The sequence below is a fragment of the Corticium candelabrum genome, chromosome 4 (assembly GCF_963422355.1).
Source record: "Corticium candelabrum chromosome 4, ooCorCand1.1, whole genome shotgun sequence".
In the NCBI taxonomy this organism is placed as follows: domain Eukaryota; kingdom Metazoa; phylum Porifera; class Homoscleromorpha; order Homosclerophorida; family Plakinidae; genus Corticium; species Corticium candelabrum.
Window position 1 is genome coordinate 5,084,319 of NC_085088.1, and position 15,868 is coordinate 5,100,186.

The 15,868-nt window shown below is 40.4% G+C and overlaps 2 protein-coding genes and 1 long non-coding RNA gene across 4 annotated transcripts; 2 read left to right on the forward strand and 1 right to left on the reverse strand.

Annotated features, from left to right (window-relative positions):
• On the forward strand, nt 1-679 carry LOC134177906 (uncharacterized). Its single transcript, XR_009969573.1, has 3 exons — nt 1-74; nt 469-511; nt 578-679. It is a non-coding gene; the product is annotated as an uncharacterized LOC134177906 (long non-coding RNA).
• Nucleotides 680-1,229: 550 nt separating this feature from the next.
• On the forward strand, nt 1,230-10,070 carry LOC134178463 (uncharacterized). The gene is made up of 28 exons (XM_062645340.1): nt 1,230-2,445; nt 2,509-2,815; nt 3,029-3,588; nt 3,653-4,132; nt 4,309-4,575; nt 4,635-4,833; nt 4,906-5,240; nt 5,647-5,801; nt 5,863-5,980; nt 6,044-6,136; nt 6,210-6,299; nt 6,352-6,433; nt 6,501-6,655; nt 6,720-7,124; nt 7,184-7,369; nt 7,439-7,579; nt 7,640-7,777; nt 7,858-7,977; nt 8,035-8,172; nt 8,249-8,368; nt 8,426-8,563; nt 8,637-8,756; nt 8,821-8,943; nt 8,999-9,075; nt 9,140-9,246; nt 9,404-9,733; nt 9,795-9,822; nt 9,889-10,070. Exons 1-28 carry the CDS (start codon nt 1,230-1,232, stop codon nt 9,892-9,894), a joined length of 6,234 nt encoding a protein of 2,077 aa, XP_062501324.1. The 3' UTR covers nt 9,895-10,070.
• A 1,408-nt stretch (nt 10,071-11,478) lies between these two features.
• On the reverse strand, nt 11,479-15,850 carry LOC134178846 (sister chromatid cohesion protein DCC1-like). 2 transcript variants are annotated; one of them, XM_062645752.1, is made up of 13 exons: nt 15,815-15,850; nt 15,506-15,670; nt 15,316-15,446; nt 15,204-15,247; nt 14,043-14,168; nt 13,877-13,967; nt 13,672-13,810; nt 12,443-12,495; nt 12,294-12,376; nt 12,153-12,230; nt 11,991-12,076; nt 11,868-11,930; nt 11,479-11,793 (listed from the first exon to the last, which is right to left on the reverse strand). In XM_062645752.1, the coding sequence occupies exons 1-13, from the start codon at nt 15,823-15,825 to the stop codon at nt 11,685-11,687; spliced, it is 1,179 nt and encodes a 392-aa protein (XP_062501736.1). In that variant the 5' UTR covers nt 15,826-15,850; the 3' UTR covers nt 11,479-11,684. The 2 variants fall into 2 exon arrangements, with proteins under 2 accessions (XP_062501736.1, XP_062501735.1); XM_062645751.1 differs by having other exon boundaries at nt 15,506-15,714; nt 15,815-15,841.
• Nucleotides 15,851-15,868: the final 18 nt, after the last annotated feature.

Sequence of the window (15,868 nt, forward strand, 5' to 3'; positions counted from 1 at the left end):
AGGGTTTGCGTTGAGGATTCTAACCTTCTGACGGCTAGTCACAAGACTGCAAGGACATCCAGATGTCGAAATCAGTAAGTTAGCCGTCTTGGCTGCATGCATGCATGTGCTCATTTGTACATGCAGTGCAATGAAGTTTCCAACATGTGCACTCCAAGATTCTCTGCAAACATGCTGCAAGACAATGCACCCTGCAAACGTCTAGACTGTAGGTACCAACACGGTAAATCATGCATGTCAATCGCTTGCGCTCAAGAGTCGAACGTCTCCCTACATTGTTTGCATACCTTTCTAGGTTGAGGCGTTTACCAATTTCAATTACTGTATAGCTATCTAGGTACAAACTACGCTACGTTGGAATAGCACAGTCGCGTATTTGTCTAGAGCAGCTGAGCTCATAGAGAATGAATTGTTCATGTAGTTCTTGCAGCAATTTGATTTCAACATTTTTTTGTCTTTGGTCTACAGGTCCTAATTCTAATTCTTCAGCTCGTTACAAGTCACTATCAAGGTAAATACGACCTTCCTAACGTTGTATACGTACTCAGCGCTTAGCGTGGGAGACAACTTTTTGCAGCGGCAGCACAATCCAAAGGGGCGTGTACAGCTAATGAGTTTATCTGTACCGACGGCCAGTGTGTGTCATCCGAGAAGAGATGCGACGGAAACTTCGATTGCAATGACCACTCAGACGAAAATTGTTGTAAGTTTCAAGTGTCTTTGTAGCCTAAAGTACTACACACACACACACACACACACACACACACACACACACACACACACACACACACACACACACACACACACACACACACACACACACACACACACTCACACACACACACACTCACGCACGCACACACACACACACACATACACACACACACACACACACACACACACAAAATGGCAAATGGATAAGGAGCTGCCATTAAACAGTAATGCCCCCAGCCAGATGGCTGGGTTCCTGTGCACTACGCAGGAGCTATGGGTCGTGCTAAGCAATCTCCTGAAGCCTGGCCAGGTGTTCACAGGAGCACCAACTGACACACACAAACACACACAAACACACACACACACACACACACACACACACACACACACACACACACACACACACACACACACGTTGTTTGCTGTACATGCTAAACCAGGCAATTGCTAATCTATAATTAATATTTACAGGCGATCAGAACAGCAATTCTGGCAAACAGTTTGTCCTTGGTTTTATGGCGAACTACCAGTCACAAGTACATCTCTATCTTTTCTTGACATCACCCAAATCTCTCAATTATACTGTTGCAGCACCAAGACAGGGTTTCTCACATTCGGGATATCTGTTGGCCAATACTCTCGTTTCTGTACAACTTCCTAGATCCTTGCTTATGCCACATGGGATCAGTGACCGAGGAATATTAGTTAGGTCGACAGAAGATATGACAGTGTATGGTCTCAACCAACACAGTGTCTCCACTGATGCTTTCTTAGCTCTTCCTGCATATATACAAGGTCTACAATACATTGTACCTTCATACACTCAGAGACCGAACTTCAAGAGCTTAATTGGCATAGTAGGCATTCACAACAATACACAGGTCACAATTGCTTTGGCTTCTGCTGCTACAGACGGCACTACATCTTACAGTGCTGGTGCTAACGCTACTTACACAATCAATTGGATGCAAACATTGCAAGTACGAGGTGATGATCTGACTGGAAGCTACATCTTTTCAGACAAGACAATTACAGTGTTTGGAGGACATGAATGTGCAGACGTTCCCGTAAGTAAACCCTATTGCGATCATCTAGTGGAGCAGGTTCCTCCTATTACAACACTTGGTAGACACTTTGCCACCGTCCCACTATCAACACGGACAGCAGGAGACATATTCCGTGCAATAGCATCAAAAGATGGCACTGATGTTATCGTCAATGGGCAGTTGCAAGCATCCAATTTGCAAGCGGGAAAATTCCACGAATTCTTGGCTTCTTCTACGACATTTCTGTCAATTGAAGCCACTCAGCCAATACTACTAATGCAGTACTCACAAGGCTCAACTGCTGATAGTACAACTTCTGATCCATTCATGTTGATGATCCCTCCAGTTGAACAATACAGATCAAGATATATTATCAGTACACCAGCAGCTCAGCCAGTATCATTCAGTAACTACTTGGCAATCATCACGGCCGATGATAACAAAGATGGTCTGAGACTTGACGATCAACCATTACCTTCTTCTGTTCTGTGGAACAATATCCCTGGTCAAACACTTGTTGGAGCTAATGTACCAATATCCATAGGGTCACACACAGTCCATCATGTAGATAGGAGCAGCTTTGGGCTGAGTATCTATGGCTTTGAAAGTTATGATTCGTATGGATATCCTGGAGGACTACAATTAAAAGCACAGTGTGTTATAAAAGTACCTGATGAAATAACAGGTTTGACCACATCATGATCTCGTTGTTTTTCATAACTGATATATCTTGTTTGTGATCATGTAGATATAGATGAGTGTGCACCAAACAATGGCAGCGGTCCTTGCCAATACGTATGCACAAACACTTTCGGTTCATTCCAGTGTTCTTGCCAACAAGGCTACTTCTTACAAGCTGATCGGGTATCCTGCAGTCAATCTGCTCAGCAATGTCTTTGTTCAAGCAAGGGCAACGGCATATGCATAAGGGGTGGTTTGTGTGAATGTCGAATTGGATGGAGTGGTCCGACCTGCTTAGATCCACAGTGTCATCTTGTCAATCAATGCTCTGGCAAAGGAAAGTGCATTGCACCCAACAAATGTCAATGCAACAGGTTAGTTCACACTCACGTGTAGATGCATGCAAGCACACACACACACACACACACACACACACACACACACACACACACACACACACACACACACACACACACACACACACACACACACACACAACACATGCATGCATTCACATATGCAACATACAGCTAACAACTACTAGTAATAGAATACCATTATTACTTAGTACTGGTGTGATTGGACAGGGGTTGGACAGGGTTTGCCTGTGCTGTCAGTACTTGTCCACAGTTCACCACATGTTCTGCCTGTTCTGAGGTACCCTACTGCGGCTGGTGCGACTCACAACGAAGATGCATGCCAGGAACAGGAGTAGGACCATCAGACAAAGATACTTCATGCCCTGAATGGTTTTTCTACAGTTGCATAATTGTGAAAGATTCTTTGGTTGACGGAAATACTACCATCATCTCATCCAACCCCTTCTCCTACCGAATCCAAATAATTGACTGTGATGAGAGCTGTCTTGTCTCAACTGTGGCACATCGTGGTAACAGCATTACAACTCCGGGAAGCCAACGGTTTTGTCAGCGCCGTAAACGAGCATGTAGAAGCTTGTCTAACTGCTATAAAGAACGGTCAGATTTAGCATGTGCTGCAACCAACGGCGTCATCTGTCGTGTCCACTCTGAGGGACAATGTCCAGGTGGTCTACCACAATTCAATGACAAACTTATCGTTGGCCCAACAAACCAATCGACTATAGTAACAGGAAACGGAAATGATGATCTTGGAGAAGTTGTGATCAGTAAGATGATATATTGAGTACTGGCATAATTTATCTAAAATTGCCCATTCTTTATTTTCTACAGCTCCAGGAGAGGTTGACATTGCAAACACAAGAATAGACTTCAATTTTCACGTCTCCTGTGCTACCTTCCGAGATTTAGCTGATTGGGATGACTATGGCTGTTTCTGTGATTCAGTCAAGAATACAAGCTTGGTAACAGAAAGACAACCAGTTGATGAAACAGACAAGTGCTGCAAAGAACACAATGAATGTTATGCTCATGCTCCATCCAATTGTGATTGTCACAAAGTACAATCATTTGCATTCAATGCAGAATGTTACAACTGGAAGTTAGCTAAAGGATTCTGTCAAGACCTGTCTCGCACTAGTCAAAATGATGCATGTAAACATTACTGCTGCCAGTGTGATTTCACTGGAGCTGAATGTCTCGCACAAAATAGGAACACAAAGGCAGACAAACTGTGGCGCTATTGGTTAGATCCAACAAAAAGTCAATGCAATCAGAGGTGCGGAAAAGTTCCAGGATGTGACTGTAAACCAGGTATAACGTGCATTCATAAAAGCAGTGCTATCAGTCTAATTATACAGGCTTCTAAGTAATATGGTAATGTTAACACTAATTTATCTATTCGTTTACGAAATGAAATAAAATTAGAAGTACAAAGTATCAAAGTATCAATAAATTATCTACACTTAAATATAACTGCCATTGCTTAGCATGTTCTGGCAACGGATTCATTGAGAGTGTGGGACGAGATTCATTCTGTCTCTGCTTTCCTGGATGGCAAGGACAATGCTGTGACCAACCTGACTGTTCATGCCACAGTTCTAACTATCACGACTGTTCAGGAAATGGTGTTTGTAGAGCAGCAATAGGAGACAATAATCCATCCTGTTCTTGCCGCCAAGGCTGGAGAGGACGTTGCTGTGACACAAGAATACCTGTGAGAAGGTCCGGTGACCCACATCTATCTACAGTTGATGGTACAATTAGCATATACTAATGCAACACTTACATATAGAGTTGATTCTTATATTCACAGGGCTTGAATTTGATTATTTTGGAATTGGAGAGTTCTGGGACTGCAGAAGCAAGGAGAATGACTTTGGTGTGCAGATAAGGTTCTTTGGTTACAAAACAACATCCTTCACTGGTGCAGTAGCTATCAAGACAGGTAACACCACCACAACCATCTACACACTCAACAACACTGCCGGACAAACCAATTTGCCCAAACTAAGGTACAAAACAGTTGCTGGATCAACTAAAAACTATTAGTAAGTGTAATGCATAATACTGTATGCTGTTAACAGGATAAACGGAACACTTTTCAATGATACTTGGGATGGTTATCCGACCATTTACATTATTGATTCAGATCAAGTGAAACTTTATGTACAACCAACTAGAGCTAATGGCTCTGTGGTGCAGTACCTCTTTCAGTTCAATTCTGGTGCTACATATACAGTAGATGTTCGATACAGCAACATGCTGGAGAGACAATATATTGACACAGAAATAGGACTAGTCGCATCCTTCCTACGTCAGACAGAAGGTCTGTGTGGGTACATGGATAATAATGTGGAGAATGATTTGGTCACACCTGATGGCAGACAGCTGACCAACACAACAACCTTTGCAGAATCATGTGAGTTGCCATGACATACCACTGCCATCACATCACTTCGCCAAGAAGCACACACGCACGCATGCACACACACACTGCGGTCTTTGGTAGTCCATCCCAAAGGATGATGGCCAGCGTCAAAAGGTACGTGTCAGCCATGTACTGGCTGTCGGCATTTATGTCTTTCATGTCACACTGTAATCCTGATAATTCGTTCTGATTTTGTCGGTCGTTTTCCTGTCACAATTATGGCATTCCATCCCTGATTTTGTCTTGAATTGTTGACAAACACACACACACACACACACACACACACACACACACACACACACACACACACACACAAACACACACACACACACACACACACACACACACACACACACACACACACACCTGTATCCCACTGCCTTCATTTCTATTGCAGGGCGTGTTGACCTGAGCGTTAACAAAGTAGGTGACAATGTATGGTCATGGATGTCTTCTAACTTTGATCCAGATGATCCACTTGATTTTTCATATACAAATCCATATCACAGAACCGTATATGGGACAGAACAGTTAGATAGCACAAAAAGGAAGGTAAGAAGCAGACGTTTTCACCTTTTCTGTTCTAAATGCAGCTGCGAATCTGTTGCTGCAGGAAGCGGAAGGAGAGTGTGCTGCCCTTGTACTGCAAGGAAAGCTACTTAATGATTGCATTCTGGATAGAGCGTTAACTGGAGACAAAACAATTGTACAGCAGAGAGCTTTCCAGCAAGGTAAGTTAAACATTGGTATACCGTTAATAACTGTCATAAACAAGTCCAGTTGGTCTCTTTTAGGAAAATGTCCTAACGATTGTTCTAATCGAGGACACTGCAGTAATAGATCATGCATTTGTATAGACAGCTGGATGGGTGAAGACTGCAGCCTAGGTATTACACATAATTCACAGCAAAGCAGATCAAATCAAATTGACTCTTTCCTATTGATTGTTGATTACTTTAGGTGGCTGTGACAACTGCCCCACAAACAGTCAGTGCATTAGTGGTTTTTGTAGATGTAATTTTGGCTATGTTGGAGCAAACTGTTCAAAAGGTGATTATCTTATAAATTAAACGTTCATTCTACAAACCAATTTTGATTGTAGCTACATGCGAGATGATCAACAACTGTACCAATGCAACACATGGTCTGTGCAAGGCTCCCAATGTTTGCCAATGTAACCCAGGGTAAGATACCTGGATACTCTTTACTGAACACAGTTGCTGACAAGCTATACTTTGCAACTATTATCAGATATCTGGGTGACGATTGCAGTACACCAGCAATATGTACTCACAACTGTTCATATCAAGGCACTTGTGTCGGAGACAATAAATGTCTTTGTTATTACGGATGGGGAGGAAACACTTGCAACAAGAGAACATGCGAGAACTTGGCATACTGCTCTGGTACTAGCTTTGCAGGATCTCGTACCGCTAACACATCTAATTACTAGTTCACTGTGTCTATCAGGTCATGGCACTTGCCGTTCAGATGGAACATGTCAGTGCAATGAAGGTTGGCGTGGAAGTTCATGTGATCTGTTCAGTTGTGATGGTGTCGGTGAATGTTATGGTCATGGAGACTGCATCGAAACTGACAAATGTAGCTGCCATGTTGGCTATTCTGGAGTAGCTTGCAACATCTCTACTTCATGTCCATCCAAACGAAATTGCAGTGGCAATGGTGTGTGTATAAATGCAAACACTTGTCTCTGTTTCTCCGGATACTTTGGTGATGAATGTGAAACATTTGAATGCAGTCAAGGATGTTCAGGCCGAGGCACTTGTGAAGCACCGGATATCTGCTCTTGTATACTTGGCTGGACTGGATCAGATTGCTCAGTACCATCATGCGAGCAACTACACTATTGCTCAGGTACAGATTATTAATGTAAACACACTTCACTAGACTCTTGCTTGACTTGCAACATACAGGTAATGGCAAATGTGTTGGTCCTGACACTTGCCAATGTGATGATGGATGGGGTGGGCTGCTGTGTAATGATTTCGACTGTAGCTCTGGCAACAGAAGTGGCAATTGCTCTTTCAACGGAAATTGTACTACACCAGGAGTCTGTGCTTGCAACTCTCGCTATTGCGGAGACGACTGTCAACACCCAAGTAAAACAATGACATGCAGTTATATTAATTAATAGAGATAGTTATACAGTTGACAATTTGTTTGTTCAGTAATAAATGAGTGTAATGGGCTCCTGACTAATGGTACTATTATAAATCCCTGCCAACAGATCTGCATTGATACTTGTGAGTCGTATCAATGTTCCTGCTCAGCCGGCTATATCTTAAATGATGACTTGACAACATGTCAAGGCAAGTTGTCTCACACCATTGCGTAGTATAAAGATGATATTTGATGGATTCTATGTTTAGACATCGATGAGTGCAATACAACTGCCTTTGCCATTCGCTTGAACAACTGTGAACAATTGTGCATCAATGTTCCAGGATCCTACAACTGCACCTGTAGTGTTGGTTACCGACTTTCAGATGACAAAAGTTCTTGTGTCGGTATGACTGATAATGCTCACACATATATGTATTTATACTGAAAAGATGAATACATAAATGCACACAACGCTGCTTTACAGATATAGATGAGTGTGGAGTAAGTGACCATTGCAGTCAGCAGTGCATAAACACAGTTGGCTCTTACAATTGCAGCTGCAAAAGTGGTTATCGACTCAATGACGACCAAAAAACTTGTGATGGTAAACTTGCTTTGTACAAGACATGTTGGCTGTGTCATCTCAATTGTTTCGTTTCAGACATTGATGAGTGCAACACAACTGCATTTGCCATTCAGCCAAACAGCTGTGAAGAATTGTGCATCAATGTTCCAGGATCCTACAACTGCACCTGTAGTGCTGGTTACCGACTTTCAGATGACAAAAGTTCTTGTGTTGGTATGACTGATAATGCTCACACATATTTATACTGAAAAGATGAATGTACATAAATGCACACAATGCTGCTTTACAGATATAGATGAGTGTGGAGTGAGTGACCATTGCAGTCAGCAGTGCATAAACACAGTTGGCTCTTACAACTGCAGCTGCAAAAGTGGTTATCGACTCAATGACAACCAAAAAACTTGTGATGGTAAACTTGCTTTGTACAAGACATGTTGGCTGTGTCATCTCAATTGTTTCATTTCAGACATTGATGAGTGCAACACAACTGCATTTGCCATTCAGCCAAACAGCTGTGAAGAATTGTGCATCAATGTTCCAGGATCCTACTACTGCACTTGTAGTGCTGGTTACCAACTTTCAGATGACAAAAGATCTTGTGTTGGTATGACTGACACCTGCTCAAACATACTTTTACTAAAGACAAATATATAATTGCCTACAATGCTGCTGTGCAGATGTAGATGAGTGTGAAACAAGTAATCGTTGCAGTCAGAAGTGCACAAACACCATTGGTTCATACAAATGCAGCTGTACAAGTGGCTATCGACTCAATGATGACCAAATAACTTGTGATGGTAAAACTGATTTCTAAGAGTCATGTTGCCATCTCGATAATTATTGTTCAAACTTTGTTTCCAGACATCGACGAGTGCAAGGAAAACAGTTCTGACTGCTCAAACTTGTGTTCCAACACAATTGGCTCATTCACGTGTGATTGTACACATGAAAAGCTACTGGCAAAAGATGGCAAAACCTGCATAGGTTGTTTATCATGTATCAATGTATCCTTGATTGGCTGTAACAGCTTTCAATGCAGACCTTCCAACAGCTTCTTCAAAAGATTTCCTCGTCAGTGCAACCCACGCAATACTTTCACACATCTCTAGTGAAGAAGTAATTTTTATCTTATGCTCTTAACTCTATTTCTGTTTATCTGGTACTGTATACTGATTTCTAGTTTGAAAAGCGTCAGTCACAATTCCACGAAGTTGTTACACAAGAAGTGTGGAATTATTGTCAACTTTCTACAAACAATCAATGTGGCAATGTCACCAAAAACACAAAGTAAAATACATGTACATATTCATTAATGCCTACATGTATGTCAATTATGTAAAAGCTACGACATACATAATACACGTTTATTGTATTAATCAATGTGTAATATATGACATAGTATACAGAATACATCTATAAATCCAATTTCTTGTTGAATGTGTAGGAAAAACCTCTATCTCCAATTTTCATCAGTAGCCTCTCACAATACTTCACTTATGGTCACATTCTATATTTTCTCTATTGACGTTTCCACACATGCAATCTTCATAATTCCGGCTGATCAAGTTGTTTTTGTTCTAACCAACAGCAAAGTACTACAAAAGGCCGGATTTGAAGTCGTCAGATTGGTTGCTGTTTTTCCACCATCAACAGAAACACCTACAGAGAGTCCCAAATCCAGTGGCATCTCTAGCACCATTTTGATTGCTGCTGTGGTTGGAAGTGTTGGTGGAGTGCTCCTACTTCTCTTTGTGGGTTATTGCATCCACCGCTGGTACTTGCAATTTGTGCTACTTCATTCAATAGAAACATTAAAACTGTATTATTTGTTGCAGCATCAAAGGAAAAGAAAAGGGCTATCTTGTAAGATTATGCCAAGGTCACAATCATTAAATTTCTACTAGTAATAACGTTGTCTTGTTGTTTTAGATCTAAGATAGAGAAAACGCTGACAGGAGTAGTCTGTGTGTTATTCAATATGTGATTTATGTAGGAGCTAGGATTATTGACTGCCCTGTTTACTGAATATGAAAACTGACTACTTTGTGACCTCTATATTAGCCAGGGTGTCACATCCTGTTCGCTAATATTGTCTTGTATGCAAAATATAACAAAGAAAACTTAGACTTAGCACTTGTGCAGCCAATGAGCAACTGAATCACACCTTTAAATAATATCTTATTTTCAATAAAAACCCTAATTAATTAAACGTAAAAGTCAAAACCAAGCGGATGGCTGCATGCTTAGTTGTAACAGGCACCGCCTTGCTATCTCCTCAATAGCTTCATTGTCCAAGCTGGACAGACGTGAAACCTACAGTAGATACCAAAACTGTAGAGAGCAAATTTGCTGTAAGATAAGGTCCCTACACAACTCAGAACAAAACCGTTTAACCTCCACTTGCTACCTGCATTTTAAGATACTGGGCCACGGAAGCCTCTAATGCAGTCATGTGCTGTCACAGACCGACAGGCCAGAGATGTAGTTGGATCAAAATATTATATAAATGGACAGCAACATATTCAGTACTGTGTAAGCTTATTTCAAAAAATAAAAACATGAACACGAGATTGGCTACGAATTTTATGGACTTCACAGAACACCCCGCAAGGTTGTCTCCAGCGTACATGTACAAAAGGCAGGGCGCTCCACCATGCCTTGGCTTCCACTTGGTACTGTACAGACCCGCCATGCTTTGCTGCATGAGTAGGCAGTGATTACCTAAGAGGACAATGGGCTTGTATTTGTATTTTGAAAGTGGGAAGTTGTTTGTGGCTAACAAGTAGTTCCTGGGATGCTTGGTTTGAAGATAAGACCAATTAGGGGCAAAAACTGCAATAGGGTATGAACTTAATTGTAATATAAGTACTCAAAGATCAACAGTGGTTGTCAGCACTGCCCACTATTTAGGTCAGTTAGCTGTATATGGTAATGAGTCCTGTACTGTAGATATATGGCCAATCCTAACCTATGTACTAGGTTCTCAGCTTCTTGAGGTCTAGAAATTTTCCACGGGCTATAAGGCTTATCATGTGGTCAAGCACAATGCATGAACTAAGACAGAGCAACTTTTCTTTAAAAATAAACCACTTTGCTCCTTTTGTGCCTGAGCATTCATTGACAACAGTTTGTGGCATCTCAGTGTAAGCAAACCTGCATCAAAGGTTTTGTGGCGGCGTAACCATAAAAATTGGAAAAGTGGGGTCCAAAAATTTTGGCTGGCCGTTATTATAACAATCTCCGTCGTGCCTTACAAAAATCTTGGGCCACCCCTGCAGGGCAAATAAGACAGATGTCGAGCAATTCCCTAACCTTTGAAAAAACAACTTGCACTAACATAGATATTAAACAAGCACAAACGTAAGCTAAATAAGTAACACAGAAAGAAGTGAATGGCTGGCATGCACGCACACTCACATACATGCCTGAACACACTCCTCCATCTGCAAAATGTCAAACATCACTTCTATAATATGTAACATTCTGTGCGATTAGTAAAATTCTTATCACGTTACCTAGCGCAAAAGTACAAACACATTAAAAAGTTACTGTATGGTAACAATTACACGTTATACGCAACTTGACAATATCAAAAGGAATTCTGAATATTGACATAAATGAAAATCAAATAAGTATCTAAAACATTAAAGTTACATACACACACCATAACTTTTGTCATATATTTCTGTGCATAACTGTTTTCAAGATGCTTAACAAGTGATTTCTTACAATGGCCTTTTGGAATTAAAAACTTTCTTTCCCAAACCATTAGTCGACATTCTTGCATATTTAAGCAACACAGCATTGGCAGAAATCTTTTCTGTAGCAAGGTCTCTAATATAACATCAACACAAATCAAATTGACAATCAAAATCAATCCACGAGATACCAAATAATAGAAGTGATACCGAATAAATGGCTCAATCTCTTCTAACGTCCATTTAGTCCGCGTCTTAAACAGCCTAGCAAATCTGCAACAAAACAAATCTTAACACAAATATTACGTTCACTTGCAATCAAACCAGTTTAACCTCTCGGTAGAATCTTCTGGTAGATCTCTTGCTGGAAAGTGCCAAATAACTGGAGGCCGAGCATCAAGATCCCACAGAGCAAGACCCTCCAAACAAAACAAAAAAGAATTACTCATCAATGCTCAATGCTTTCAATGCAGTCTAGGAAATCGAGAACAATACCATCAGTTGCTGCAAAGATGTTTGCATTCCAGAAGGTACAGACTGTTGCCAGCTCTCCAAAAAGTCATCAATATTAAACTAGAAGGTACAGATATCGCTAAACAATTTACCACAAAATTGATCAAATATATAAGAATATACTCGGCCAGCTGGTCGCAACAAGTACTCAGCATAAAACTGACAAACTTTCAATTCATCGAAGCAATAAATATCATCGACATCATCTGCATTTATCAATCAACAAGCCTCTCACAATAAGAGCAAACAAATAACTAATGACACAAACGTACCTTCAGACGTACATTTCTGACCATAGAGTTCTAAGCAATGCTTAACAACAAACCTGTTCAAACATGTAAAGCACATCAACACATGCTAATTTCATGTCATGGCAGAAAAGTGAATAATGCAAGTTCCATAAATTCCTAATGTAATATCTAAGAAATGGAAAATTACAGAGCTCCTCCTCCATCCAGTTGCTCTGACATAACGTAACAATTTACTGCCAAGACAACATAACAAGGAAAATCATCAACTTGCACAGACAATATTATAAAATTGGCAATCATAAACGTGTAGATGTTGATTGGAATATCAAGATGTATTCATAAACTCAGACATGACACAGGGTTAGTGCAAACCACAGTTGAGTTGCCAATATTAGTCAGAGTATTGCAGTCAATGCAATGTCTCCTTGATACTGCTAAATCCCCATTGCTATTGATATGCAACTGTCAGCGTAAGGCCTGTTGTAGGTGATCTACCAAAGGTTTAAGATTAGCCTCTGAGTTGGCAATAGTAGTACCATCAAAATGTTAACAAATGACAGACACTGCTGGAGAAGGCCCTTAGTTACTGTGCTACTCCCATAGAAAGGTTTCTTGCACTGTTCAAAGTTCTCAAATTTTTATACTTGTTTGTTCCCAGTCCTGCTCTAGCTTGTACTTGGAGCATGAAAATTCACGTGTGCACCTGTGTGATTGCCGCTACATTAATGAGCACAGTGCCGTACGTAAATGTTGAGTGAACTGCCTAGCGAACTATTAAAGGACTATTATTGGTTGTGTGTGGCATAAGTTAATTAAAGTGTAAACTTATTACACTACGTCAATACTATGTACAGTAAGAAAAATGTTTATCTCTAAAATGTATTCAACTTGTTGGCCTTCGTACTGTGCCTCTGATTCTGTTAGGAAACACTTATGCAAACGAGTAGAACAGAGGATAAAGTTTTCAGCAAAATCTAGGATTTATAAAATTGATGTTGTAAGCTCAACAAGAGGCTGGCTAGATAGCTTGTCAACAGTCTACAGACTTTAATCAAAGCAAAAAGCAATAGCGTAAGTAATTTTGTCACACTCACAATGCCTTGAAAAAAAAGCTGTCTGTCTGTCTGTCTGTCTGTCTGCCTGTCAACAAATAACGTACGTCTCTAGCACCACTCAACAAATTTGTTCATATTTTCCAACTTTATAAATGAATAGAAACCATGAGATGAAGCACAAAAAAAGAGACATACCTAGGATATAACTCTTCCAACAACATACAACATTCACCAAGAGGAACCGACTTATATGACCACATCTTTTCATCCAGAAGAGTCAAGATTGATGTAAATGCCCCCTCCTCATACTGAACTTCCAGAATACGCCACTTGCCTACATGTAGATGTGAACACAAATTAAAGAGGTAGGTATATAACACACACTTCAAACTAGTAGTACCATTTAGTTCAAAAGCTCCAAACTGTTGCAAAGCTGTAAGCAATTCCTTCTCACTAGCCTGCACACTATCTAGCAAATCCTCTAGTGAATACTACAACAAGTAACGACAACAGGCAATGCATACAGTTGATCACCACTCAACGTTCGTACTAATGTGTACTCTTACCAGTCTGGTAGACAGCTCTTCCAACTCTGGCCCTTTATATGCACTTGTCTGCAGTATTTGTTTGAGCTTAGCGAGACGAGGTCTACACGGTCGCACTTCATAATATGACCCAATGGTGGCACAAACCTAACAGCAAAAGAATCTAAACAGTTACATTGTTGTTGCTTTCCAAAGTTGTATGCAGCTCTCTATTTTATGAAAAGGTATATGTAGATACATTCTGGTTCGTTTGATCTCTTACAGCTACTAATTTTCCCCACAAACTATCAACTACAAGTCCTTGAATGACTGGAGCCTAATGATAATCATTATAATGAATTAGAGCTCAGTTTCATCTCGAATCTGTTTGTGTCAATGCATAAAATCTAACTAATTATAAGTCTTTGATGTAAATTCAACATGTTTTCAGAAAACATTGGTAGAAGTTTTTACAAAGTCCAACTTCTCTAAGTTTAACTTTACAAACTACACCAACAAATGGGTAAAAGACAATCCCCAGTTTATTTCATAAATTTCCAAAAATATAACACTTTCATTTGGCTCATTAATGTCTATTCATAATACAAGCAATCAAGTTCTGCAGCACATTTCTTTTTTTTCTGCTCTTCTAGAAGACAATTTTATTTTGACTGTTTCTTTATTCCTCTTCAAATGTGTCAGAAGAAATGGTAAATTATGAAACTTGGCTGTCTTCTTTCTCAAGTTTCTCTAGCTTTGTGCATGAGACTATGACTCATTTCAGTCGTTGGGGAGTTTCTGTAGTCTGGCAAACGGTTCGTTCAGGATGACGTTCAGTGTTTTCCTGATGGTCATTGATATCCACTAGGTGTGCTGTACAAGTTCGCGATCACTGTAATACCTGCAATCTATATCGAATTGGCTAGTCATCGATCACCATGTGGATTACACAGAAACATGCACCCTGCTGGGCTCACCTGCTGGGTTGGTGGGCACCCAGATGAGAGTAAAGACCCCACTTGCCCATCATGGAGGGCCATAACAACACATAATAATAATGTTGGTTGATGAACAGTTCTTTTAGTTGTTCAAAGATATGTTTGATCTAACCTTCTATGCAATAGTAATAATAATATTGCTGTGTAGAACATGACATAAATTTTCTGCCACTATAGAGTTAATATTAATTAATTAAGTTCTTACATCCAGATGTCTAATGACATCTTCCATCTTCTGTTCCTTGAAGCCTGAAGTGCAATACAGTAACATGTTTTAATAATGGCTAGCTTGGATATTATCTAAACATCTACTTTACTTGAATCCTCGGGTGTTCTCAATCTGGGGCATATCAGCATTGTGTTTGACACATCAACCACCTTCATTTCATATGTTGCAGTCTGACTGCAGAGTACCGCCTCTTCCTGAATTTGACCACGAACAACTAGCCTAAAACAAACAAAAACTCTACATCTCCTCTGGTCATTATATATATCAGTCACTCTAACGTCTCTCCTGTCTGTAGAGAATCTTCTAGTTGAGGCGGAAGTTCTAGAAGTCTGTAATCCACGGTATTCAGACCAGAACTAAATTTCATAACTTGTACAGGCCATTTCTTCGGATTCATCTTCAATCCAGCAGACTTTGCCGCAGCAGCTACTTCCTCTACTCCTCTGGGAAGACACATAAGCGGTCATATTCTCAGTCACGTGAGGCTCTATCGTTGCAAGAGGGCCCATAACAGCAACAGTTTGCAGATTTATGGTTTAGACAAAGAACGAGTACTAAATCATTCTACAGTCGACTACACAAATCACCTTTCAGTCATCTGTCGTTTCCCGCCGAATCACAACGTGAAACTCCCGGATAAA

Bases quoted from the DNA above. Each gene is read 5' to 3' on its own strand.
- LOC134178846 (XM_062645751.1), bottom strand. From the start codon at position 15,684: ATGTGTCTTCCCAGAGGAGTAGAGGAAGTAGCTGCTGCGGCAAAGTCT. The intron at 12,231-12,293 runs GTATATTCTTAT...TGTACCTTCTAG, and splicing joins TGTTGCGACCAGCTGGCCGA to TTTAATATTGATGACTTTTT. The intron at 11,794-11,867 runs GTATCACTTCTA...ATGTTATATTAG, and splicing joins GAGATTGAGCCATTTATTCG to AGACCTTGCTACAGAAAAGA.
- LOC134178463 (XM_062645340.1), top strand. From the start codon at position 1,230: ATGGCGAACTACCAGTCACAAGTACATCTCTATCTTTTCTTGACATCA. The intron at 6,137-6,209 runs GTATTACACATA...TGATTACTTTAG, and splicing joins GGGTGAAGACTGCAGCCTAG to GTGGCTGTGACAACTGCCCC. The intron at 8,757-8,820 runs GTAAAACTGATT...CTTTGTTTCCAG, and splicing joins TGACCAAATAACTTGTGATG to ACATCGACGAGTGCAAGGAA.